The sequence below is a fragment of the Entelurus aequoreus genome, linkage group LG01 (assembly GCF_033978785.1).
Source record: "Entelurus aequoreus isolate RoL-2023_Sb linkage group LG01, RoL_Eaeq_v1.1, whole genome shotgun sequence".
NCBI classification, from domain to species: Eukaryota; Metazoa; Chordata; class Actinopteri; order Syngnathiformes; family Syngnathidae; genus Entelurus; species Entelurus aequoreus.
The window spans coordinates 79,059,484-79,071,779 of record NC_084731.1 but is presented as its reverse complement, the minus strand read 5'-3'; the positions used below and the strand labels follow the sequence as shown (position 1 = coordinate 79,071,779).

The following is a 12,296-nucleotide window of genomic DNA, read 5'->3' as shown; positions in this document are numbered from 1 at the left end:
TTGGGGTCGCTACTACTGCAGCCATGCTAGTTCCTCACAGGATCTGATCCTGACACTGATCAGTGTGTTCTTATTGGATGAACAGGTGAGATGATTGGCAGCAGGTGTGGACTGGCTGCCAATCAACAGCAGGTGAGGAAACACACCGCTCAATGGGACAAGCAGCAAATGGAAACAAAATAAGAGCACTGACAGGAAGTGAATAAAAAATAAGGAAACAAACAGAAATGAAGTGACAGATCGTCACACTTCTTAGTTATCAATCTATGAATATTGCTTTTTTCCCAAATACAGTACGTTGTTTGTAACCCAACATGTACCAAGGGATGGCGTTAAAAGTCATGTTTGATCGTCTCATGGCTGCGAACCAGGCTATTCGCCGTCTCTTTGTTAGCTCGCTAACCAGACTTCCCTGGCTTTGCTTCTACACTGGAAATGAGACTAATCTCAACAAATGTTTTTTTTTTCCTAAAGCGACCATGACAACCATTGTGGCAGTTAGTTACGCCGCACGTTTGCGCCATGTTTTGAACTTGTTAAAGAAAACAACATGACTTTAGGACAGTCTTGTATTCAGCCATGTAAAAAAGCGATTCAGAGGCCAGCAAGAACCACAACGCATTGTGTTTCCACGTCACACTTGCCAGCTCTATTGTGCAGGTACAGTGTACAAAGCCAGGTACTAGCTGTTGCTTGTTTGGCTTGATCCATTGCAGGATGTATCCATTCCTGCATTAAGCCTAACCTGACAGCTGGTAAGGTGAAAGTAAACACTAAGGGGGGCGATGCTTTGTTGCACACACACGCACACTCACACATTAACAAGGCTGCTATTGTTTGTAGTGCATGTGAAGGACTGCACAGTGAATATCATTATCCGGATATCAGATTCAGATACAACTGTCCACTCCTCCTTGATTCCTAGCTCCTTCATTAGGAGCCGAGGGTAGAAATGGCGTCAATGAGTCTTGCTGCAGCTCCGTGCTCATCAAAGCTGAGCCCGCCGGTGGCTAATTGGCTGCTACAACACACTCCCCTCCCTTTCTGCTTGTCACGTCTGACAAGCACAGCAGGAGAAGACCGGATAAAACACCCTCCGCCGCCCTTGATTGGCTCCTTTTTCCATATGGCTAAACCACTTCTGCTGTCAGTGCTGCTTTAAGAAAAGCAGACATCGATTTTCAGCTCCATTCCCCCGCTCGCTTCCCCTCCCGTTCTGCAAAGAAGCACACGAGCTGCAGGTGAAATTCTAGGTTTTGCCGTGAAGGCGTGGACTTGGAGGAGCGGTGGTGTGATAGAACAAACACTGTGCATGGCTGCACATGGCACGTTTCACACACACTAGTGGAGCAATGCTAATGTTTGACAGAGTGTGTAACCGCCAGGGAATGGCAGCAGATGGTGATGGGCCCCCATTCAATCTGCTTATATATGCCAGCATATTACAACTCTATTTTTCATTCAACATACTTTGGACTTGTGGCTAACAGGTCGGCCTCACAGGTTCGAATCAGTGTCTGAGCATCTCTGCGTAGGGTGTTCTCTTCCAGTGTCCCAAAAACATGCAGAGACTCTAAATTGGCCATAGGTGGGCATACCGTATTTTCGCACTATAGGGCACACTTCAAATCCTTTCATTTATTAAAAAATCGACAGTGCGCCTTATAACCCGGTGTGTCTCATGTACGCATTAACTCTGGTTGTGCTTACCGACCTCGAAGCAATTTTATTTGGTACATGGTGTAACAATAAGTGTTCCACACATAACAGATATGTGTGGACTGCAAGTTGACGCCCGCTCAATAAATGATGCTGGCAAGTACCTGTAAGCAGGCAACACCAAATGTTCAATGTTTCATTGAGAATACAGAACATTACACACGGCGCTCAAAAACCTGTCAAAATGTTTTAGTACGGCTTTGGTAAGCTACAAAGCCACACTTCTTGATGGTGTGTGTAGAAAGACCCCGAAATGGCACCTATTAGGAGACATATTATCTGGTTGTTTTATTTCACAGTATTATGCAAAACCAACTTTTCTTACCTACCTACCTGTTGATGTGTATTTGGGATCTGGGTAAGTCCCAAAAATTTGCGCCCGTCCGACCATTGTATTTCGCGCCCCAGTCAATAAGCTCCTTCTTGTTGTGGGGCATTCATCTTCCGCTGTTGCCATTTCTAATATAAAGTAGCATACACTTCTGACTTGTATCTGTCAGTACACTCGCTATGGCAGCGCTAAAAACTACAACAAAGGTGACGGGAAGAAGACGCTGTCGAAGTGGAGCCACGTAAATAAGACCCCCCACAAAACGGCGCATCCTAAAGAGAGGGTCAGATAGATGATTTGTAAAACGTAATCTATGCAACATTTTGACCGAAGAACCAGCTTTACATGTTATGTATACCACAAGGAACTGTTTTAAATTATTTAAAAAAACATACTATGACCCCTTTAATGCGCTTTATAATCCGGGCTGCCCTATGGTCCAAAAAAAACAATAATCGGTTGTCTGTCCAGACAGTACTTCGTCTTTCGTTACTAATCTGTTCCAAAAGGTCAAAATCATACAAAAAGCATAGTGTTTTCTCCCATAAGAAGTCATGTAAACCAAATTAATCCGTTCCAGAGACCTAGGAATATGAACACAAAAAACATTTTACAGAAAACTAAAAAAGCACTTAAAGAGCACAGACAAGGTCCTACGTCCGATTTGTATAAATGTCCTGAATCCAGGATGTGATCCGGATCAGCCCCAAACTGTAATCACTTGTTCCTTATTCCATGTTTGACATTTAACGGGCACATTCATTATAACATATAATATTTACATGTTTTGCTCATTTTTAGCATAACGAGGCATATTCATTTCGCAGACCCATCATAATGTTTGCAATTTCTAACAACAACAATCATACTACTCATGAGAGACAACGAAGACTGCTTTGGGACAAATGATGATACAGAACCTTATATTTTTTTAGCCTGAATATAAGGAGGATGATCCACAAGTTTTAGAAGATGTGTGCTAAACAGATCCAGCTTCAGTGAAACACTAAGCATCATGTAACATTATTGCCAAGTGCTGAACAAGATATACAAACTACGAACATAATAAAACCAGGGTTTCCCCTGCATGTAATTGATCGTAGCGCTGCGCCACAGCAAATTAAAATCCGCCACACCTTAAAAATGAGGGTCTTTTACAATGAAAACCAATTCAAGTAATGAATACATGGCATGACTTTAAATGAAGAAGACAAGAAGTCACCTGCTAGACAGCAATCTTTGTACTTATTGGAAAATTGCGTGCAACACATAACCGCAACAATTTAAAATTCACATGACATGGAGGCCGGCTGGTAAATAGTCTGGCCTGCTGCTCCTAATACCCTATCAGGACAGGCATTTGGCGACATATTTGAGCTTGGGTTTCATCAGCTGATCTCACTCAGACACTTTCTCCCTGCAGAAAGAAACTTTCGCATTACTGCAAATGCCCCAGGATGCAATAATAACAGTTCTAACTTATGTCATAGGTCATTGCTCATAAACCAGAAAGTTGCCTAATGCCTGCTAACAAATGATAAGACTAACAACATTTGTTTACCTTTTGAGTTGTTATGGATATTTTCTACCACCCCAGATGTGGTCATCTTGCTACTAACCACACGTTTTTTGTGTTTCGGCTTGTTGTGTATGTCGACTTATGTTGTGTATTAATGACAAGATGTGATCCTGTACCAGGAATTCAGGTCCAGGTCTGTGTCTTGTACAGGGCTGGGCAATGAAACAATATCAGTATATATATTTAAATAGACACTGAATGGATATAAATACAAAAGTGTGTTCAATAAAACGTTCGAAAAACAAACGTTCTTCTTCATCGGAAGAAACCGGGAGTTGTAAAGCACTCGCTCCCTGGTAACCGAGCAACGCAGGAAGTGATCACCGATTGGTGATCACTTCCTGCGTTGCTCGGTTACCAGGGAGCGAGTGACACGTTAACAGCCAATCAGGTGACACTATCAACTTGCAAGATTGATTGCGCTTGTTGTCTCGCGGTTAATTCTTTGCATGGATAAAAATGAGTGCTGCAGAGAGCAAATCAAATGTGGATAAAACATGAAAAGTCAGCTCAACAGTATGGCATTTTGGAGTTTTTAAAAGGGACCGTAGTCAGACCAATGTGGTCAGTAAATGAAGCAAGGGCCTCGTCCCCACCAAACCACTAATACCACAACACCTTAGCCGCACTCACCCTTTAGAGCAGAGGTGTCCAAACTTGGGCTAAACAAATTTGGTCGAGGGACAAAAGCCAACTGCATGTAAAGTATCTATATATAGATATATATACACACATATATGTATGTAAATGTTATATTAATATAATGGACACATAATTAATCATTGATATGGTTGGATATTAAGAAAATGGGAAAGTTGGACCCTGTTTACTTCCATGACAACCTCCTTAAAGTTTTGTAATCAAACAGAAATATCAAGCAGCTAAAATGCGCCAAACATAGATAAGTATGGAGATAGTGTTTTTCATTTTTCCCATCATGCTTTGTTATGGATTTAAATGGGTGCAATTCTGAATTTTTTTATGATGCTTTGACATTTTTTATAATATCCACAAATTGTGTCATACGTTTGTATATTGTGTTATGTGTGACCATGTCTGTTGGTATTTTGTGTTAAGTCATATTTTTTTTTGTAATATGACTAGGGAAGTTTGGTCATATAAGTAAATGCTGCGCTTCATTACATTTAAAAGCATGGGTAAAGCGGTCATAGACATGACATTACCCATTTCACCGGAAGATGGCAGTAAAGCAGCATATAAATTTCACCGGCCAAATTGAGGACGCCGGCTGGCTGCACAGCTGTAACTTCCTGGCATTAAACCTACAGAAAATTGTTAGGTTTCTCTATGTTTACATTTTCACACTTTCCATTATTTTGTAACACTTTATTAAACATTTCTTACATATCCCTTACTTTTACACCTTCATTATATGAGGTTATTGTTAAGTGTTCAATGTGATTTTAGAATTTTGTTTACATTGTTTGTGTGTTTTCCATGCTTGTGTTGACATTTCCTTTCCTTTCTGCCTTGATAGCTGAGGTATTATAATCGGAGGAAGGTTACATTTTAAATAAAAATGTTTCCATTTAATATGTTTTTTACCGCGCCTTTCCGCCCGAATGCAGCTGAGATAGGCTCCAGCACCCCCCGCGAACCCGAAAAGGACAAGCGGTAGAAAATGGATGGTCATTATTTTCAATAGGTCATAAAACATATACATTTTTAATTCATTTTCCATATGATTATCGATATGGACTGGTATAAAAGAGTCCATATCGAAAACTATACAGTTTTCAGCCATATTGCCGTGCCCTGGTCTGGCGTCACAATAAAGGCCAATTGTTAGCTAACATTTAATTGTTAGCATCTACTGCTTTGTTCTTGGCTTTTTGGTAGAGGTCTGGATTCTCCTAAATGCTTTTGTTGTTATTAGTAGGGATGTGCTGAACGATCAGCCACCAGTTAGTATCTGTTAAATTTTTGTGAAAAAGTGTGTGGTCGGTAAAATGCTGAACTGAGTAATAATCCTCCTTTATGGCAAAAAAAAACACACTTCTTACAAGCAAAAATATAACTGGTTAAAGGTTTAACATGTTACACACCAATCAGCGCAAGCTGACATGCTTAAAAAAAAAACCACAAGAAATAAGTGCTCAGTAAAGTTTCGGAAGTGTAAATGGAAGCGTGTTACAGAAGAAAGTAGCAGTTATTTACAGAAAATTAACAAGTAGATTCATAAGAGTCTAGAGAGAGGATGATAACTACAGAAGCAACAGAGCACCAGAGGTGCATTTTAGAGGTGGGCAGATCGATACCGTGCTTGATATCGATTGTAGCGATATCAAGCACGGTATTACTTTATGACCGATGCTAGACGGAATAGATTGATGTTTTTATTTCCACAAACTCAATATTGTGTCGCTCTTGTTGATGTTTACAAATTCAGGGAGTAGATCCCTGGACAGACGGAGGACTTTGAGGGCAAATAGGATTTTGCTAGGGCGGAATATGATAGTTTTTTCTGTTGTGTAGTTATTGTGTGCTATTATAACTGAAAACGATAACTGAGGTACAACCCTAAATAAATGTCCATGTCTGCCAAAGGAAAAGACTCACTGAAAGCGGCAATGGCCAGGATGATCGTCACCCCGATGGACACCCAGGACACCCACAGAGCCTTTTTGCGGTAGCTTTGTGCTTCGTGTGGTTTCAGGCGCATGCTGCTCTCCAGAAGACCTGCAGGTGAGAGCACAGGACACAGTGAACCACTGGAGGACTAACTTGTGGTAATTTATTGCTTAGTCACCTTTACTCTAGTTTAATCCAATACAGCAGTGATTCTCAAAGTGTGGTACGTGTACCACTAATCAAGCCGTGTGACTAGTGGTAAACGGGCTCCATCAAAGAATCACTTGACTAAAGTACTGTGTTTTATTTTCCTGTATTCAAACTCTGTGTAATGTTACATTGGTCAAAAATAATCAAATATACTTGTTAAATAAAATATCTGCCTTGTTTTTAATGAATACATGGGCCTACTATGGTACTGTATTTTAATGTAAGTCATGATGCTGTTACTTGGAGAGTGTTTTTTAAGGAGGTACTCGGTGAAAAACAGGGTACTGTCACGCCAAATTTCTTCCCCCTACAAAAACCTCCCCCCCCCATTTATTTCCGTGGTCATGTTTCCTCTTATGTCATTGACAGCGATCGATAGCACTTCGGCTTTGACTGCCCGTCGCTGGAAGAAGGATACTCCGTCTTTGACAGCTGCTGGAATCTGAAGAAATCGATTACTGGTTTTTTTTGTACAGGCGCGAAACAGGACAGTCGCGTGCCGGTTAAGGACCCCCGGCAACTTTGTGATTTTATTGGACGCAGCCCCGGAAGTAAATGGGGGGGAAGGTTTTTGTAGGGGGAAGAAATTTGGAATGACAGCACCCTGCGACCCCGAAAGGGACAAGCGATAGAAAAATGGATGGATTGATGGATGCAATATAGTAATGCTGCCTAAAGCTAAGTGGCCAAGATACTGAAAATGGTGCTCTGATTGGTTCTGTCTCCTCTAGTGGCCGATACTACTTAAGTATTGATATTTTCAGTAATTTTGCAATTGTTATGCCTAAAAATGTTTAAATATGGCAAGATACTTATAATATTCTTTAAAAAAAAATTGAAAAAATGAAGCCGCAAACTTTGAAGCGCAATGTGGCGAGGGACAACAGCGGATTGGACCTTGAGAGACATACATTGACTCATACTGTCCCCTTTTGTCTGACTGTGTGCACTTACGGACACAAAAGTACACTTAAGTCTTGGAATATTGTCACGTTTGCCACCATAATATGTAAAACGAGAAATTTTGATGGGCCTGCTATCTGTGCCCTGTACTTCTGGCCGGGGATCGCCGGAAACCACCGTACTTATTAAATGGTGCCAAGTGTCTGAATCCGTGAGTTTTAGGTGTAACTGTACAAAAAGAGCCACAGAGCTAGCCTAAAACAGTAGCATGTTTACCGGTACATAAAAATGCTGACACTTAGCTTGTGTGCTAACAATAGCATGATAACAGTCAGCATGTTTCGTATACTAAGTTATATGATTTAAAGGTGTATGGCGGCGTAAATAGAAAAAAAAGTGTAAAATTAGATGAAAAAGGTAGCAAGTTAAAGTTAGCTTGCTAGCAGGCTATTGTTTGCATGCTAACAGTTAACAAGTGTCACATACCAAGTTATATGACTCTGGGCTAAACGGTTACAAAACTAGCTAAAAAAGTTAGCATGCTAATGTTAGCATGCTAGCAAACTAACGTGAGCATCATAATAGTTAGCTTGTGTAACATATTAAGTTATATGACGCTAAGGAATTAGAGAAATAAAAGTACAATTAGCTAAAAAAGTTAGCACTTTAATGTTAGCATGCTAAAATGAGCATGCTAGCAGTTAACAAGTGTCACATACCAAGTTATATGACTCTAAGGTAAACGGTTGCAAAACTAGCTCAAAAAGCTAGCACGTTAATGTTAGCATGCTAACATGCTAAAATAAACATGCATACAGTTAGCATGTTTGAAATACCAAGTAATATGACTGTAAGGTGTATGGCTGCGGAATTAGGGAGAAAACGCCAAGTTAGCTAAAAAGTTAGCGCTATGATGTTAGCATGCTAAATTTAGCACGCTAACAGTTAACAAGTGTCACATACCAAGTTACATGTCTCCAGGGTAAACGGCACCAAAAATAGCTCAAAAAGCTAGCACGTTAATGTTAGCATGCCGGCATGCTAACGTAAACATGCATACAGTGAGCATGTTTCAAATACCAAGTTATATGACTATAAGGTGTATGGTTGCGGAATTAGACAAAAAAAGTGTAATATTAGCTGGAAACATTCTAATGCTAATGTTAGCCTACCAGCATGCTAACACTAAGAAGCTAGCACATGACTGGGTAAGAAGAAATACTAAAATGCACTATTTGTTGGTGTAGAAAATGAAAAGTAGCAAAAAAGCTAGCATAAAACGTTAGCATGCTAATATGGAAGACGCTAGCAAAAAAACGCTAGCATGCTAACGTTCTCACAAGTCTGCTAGCAATACGTGCTAACGCACGCTACTTGCTCGACACCAACGCAAATAGAAAAAAAACATGATTTTTGTACTTGGGTGGCTCTGTTGTCTGTCTATGTTGTGTGCCCATTGAACTGTTAGCCCTGTAACAGACTAAGATACCGGAGGGGAGGGGCTGTCATGTGACTTCAAAGGACTTCATGTTTAATAAGATGACCCTGCCACTATTACACAATGACAGCAGTTTATGTAGGATTTGTTGAAAAACTTCATGCCGAACAATGTCTGATTGTGGGCAAACGCTTTGCGATTTGGAGTTTTCGTGATCAGATTTCTGATAAGTGGAGAAATGGCAGAGTTACAGCGAGTAGGAAAAGAAGAATATTTGTATTTTTGTAACATAGGCTTCCAAGAGATATTTAGCTGACTTTCTTGGCTTTGAGGGCCACCAGAAGCCAAATGGGACACAAGAGCTCCATAAAAGTGACATTTTCTGAGTCAACGTTTTCACGAACACACATGACAGTGGCATAAAAGATGTGGCCGTGAGGACTGGTTGTTCACCAAAGAAAAACAAATATTCATGGCTTCTATGCTTTAGTAAATTAGAGTGTGAGCCATCCGCTTTAATGGAGGAAGGCCGGGCCGATGGAAAAAGTTAACAATACTAACACAAAAATTAGAGGTGGGAAAAATGATCGATTCTTCGATTAGAATTTGGGCAATTATTGAATTGATGGACAAATGTCCAAACATCGATCATTTTACGTATGTTAAATAAAGTCATATAGTGCAGTATCAGTGTGAAGGTTAGTTCTATGGTTTTAACTAACCATGGGGGAACAATTAGCTAACATTCTTTTAACTTTAGGTGTAGGGTTTCAAAGGGGTGGAAAGTTTCCGGTAAATTTCCGGAAACTTTCCGGAAATTTACCACGGGGAAGTTAAGCTTGGGAAGTTTAGAAATATTGAACATTTTTTGATTATTCAAAGTTGGACACCGTCCATGGGAATTAATGGGAATTATTGGGACTTATTGGGGAATTACAATAATTATATATTATTGGGCACTTGTCTATATGCTGCTGCATCTTTGTGGCATTTTTGACGTAGCTCTTTGCACAGTATTTGCAAATGTACACATCCTTTCCGCCTACATTGTTGGGGTGAAATGTCTCCACAAATCAGATGGCGTACGTGGCATTATTCTGTTTGTATTTATTTATTCTTGTAAAACACTAATGCAATGCCACACATAGATATAAATAGTCAGCTAAACAATTGGAGTAGTCTTTAAAAATATTTTACTGATGGACAAATGAATAGAAATAGGCTAGATGAATAAATGAACACTCAATCAGCACGCTAAATCGAACTATAACCTACATTCTTGTATGACAACAGAATGGCTAGCAGAACAGAGGGCAGAGGAAACTACACGTTTTGATTTAGTATTTGCTAGTTGAACTTTACAGATCACAAAAAAGGTAAATTCAGATCGCTAACGTTGTTAGCATAAATGAATGGGATTTAACATAGAGAAAATTAGCATCACGGCTAACGGAGAAATATTTTCGGTTCATTATGAGACTGGTGGTGGTACATAAACCTAGCTAGCGAGAGATATTGGCCCCAAAATCATTTATCAAGTACAGTAACAAGCAATTACACCTCTAATAAAGGCCTACTGAAATAATATTTTTTAATTTAAACGGGAATAGCAGATCCATTCTGTGTCATACTTGATCATTTCGCGATATTGCCATATTTTTGCTGAAAGGATTTAGTAGAGAAAAACGACGACAAAGTTCGCAAATTTTGGTCGCTGATAAAAAAAAGCCTTGCCTATACCGGAAGTAGCGTAACGTCACAGGAGGAAGGATTCCTCACATTTCCCCATTGTTTACAATGGAGCGAGAGAGATTCGGACCGAGAAAGCGACGATTACCCCATTAATTTGAGCGAGGATGAAAGATTCGTGGATGAGGAACGTTAGAGTGAAGGACTAGAGAGGCAGTGCAGGGTGTATCTTTTTTCGCTCTGACCGTAACTTAGGTACAAGGGTTCATTGGATTCCACACTCTCTCCTTTTTCTATTGTGGATCACGGATTTGTATTTTAAACCACCTCGGATACTATATCCTCTTGAAAATGAGAGTCGAGAACGCGAAATGGACATTCACAGTGACTTTTATCTCCACGACAATACATCATTGAAGCTCTTTAGCTACGGAGCTAACGTGATAGCATCAGGCTCAAATGCAGATAGAAACAAAATTTTAAAAAACCCTGACTGGAAGGATAGACAGAAGATCAACAATACTATTAAACCATGCACATGTAAATACATGGTTAATAATTTCCAGCTTGGCGAAGCTTAACAATTGAAGCTAACTTAGCTACGGAGCTAACGTGATAGCATCAGGCTCAAATGCAGATAGAAACAAAATTTTAAAAATCCCTGGCTGGAAGGATAGACAGAAGATCAACAATACTATTAAACCATGAACATGTAAATACATGGTTAATAATTTCCAGCTTGGCGAAGCTTAACAATTGAAGCTAATTTAGCTACGGAGCGGCGGCGGCGGTGGGCGTTGTAGCTTTCGACGACACCCCGGCCGCCATCAGAGTCGGCAAGAAACATATACCGTAATTTCCGGACTATAAGCCGCTACTTTTTCCCCTCGTTCTGGTCCCTGCGGCTTATACAAGGGTGCGGCTTATTTACGGCCTGTTCTTCTCCGACACCGACGAAGAGGATTTGGGTGGTTTTAGTACGCAGGAGGAAGACGATGACACAATGATTAAAGACTGACTTTTCATATACCGGTAGGCTGGTTATTTTGATAACGTACATGCGAGCACTTCGTTTTACTTTGCACCGTTGTATTATTTGTACTCTGCACGAATGCTGTTCGCCATGTCAAAGATGTGAAAGTTTGATTGAATGATTAAAAGATTTATAGTTAATAAATGGGACGCTTTGCGTTCCCAAACAGTCATCTCTGTCCCGACAATCCCCTCCGTGGTAGCAGGAACCCCTATATACTACGCTAATTACACATCAAAACCCTGCGGCTTATAGTCGGGTGCGGCTTATATATGGAGCAATCTGTATTTTCCCCTAAATTTAGCTGGTGCGGCTTATAGTCAGGTGCGGCTTATAGTCCGGAAATTACGGTATTTCCCCAAAGTTACGTACGTGACATGCACATAGCGACACGCACGTACGGGCAAGCGATCAAATGTTTGGAAGCCAAAGCTGTACTTACGGTAGTGCGTCTGCTATCCAGCTCAAACACAACACAACCTCCTGGTGTTGGTGTTGCTGTAGTCCGCCGCTAATACACCGATCGCACCTACAACTTTCTTATTTGCAGTCTCCATTGTCCATTAAACAAATTGCAAAAGATTCACCAACACAGATGTCCAGAATACTGTGGAATTGTTCGATGAAAACAGAGCAGTTTGTATGGTGACACATTGGGTCCGAATACTTCCGTTGCCGTCGTGACGTCACGCGCATACGTCATCATACCGAGACGTTTTCAGCCAGATATTTCCCGGGAAATTTAAAATTGCACTTTATAAGTTAACCCGGCCGTATTGGCATGTGTTGCAATGAATTATCT

The 12,296-nt window shown here is 40.4% G+C and overlaps 1 protein-coding gene across 1 annotated transcript in view; it reads right to left on the bottom strand.

Annotated features, from left to right (window-relative positions):
- Positions 1-12,296, bottom strand: part of LOC133657682 (transmembrane protein 163a) — a 42,036-nt gene that overhangs the window by 22,145 nt on the left and 7,595 nt on the right. The window contains exon 2 of the mRNA XM_062059303.1: positions 6,210-6,329. Within this exon, the coding sequence (XP_061915287.1) occupies positions 6,210-6,329 (120 nt within the window). The remainder of the gene's footprint in view (positions 1-6,209; positions 6,330-12,296) is intronic.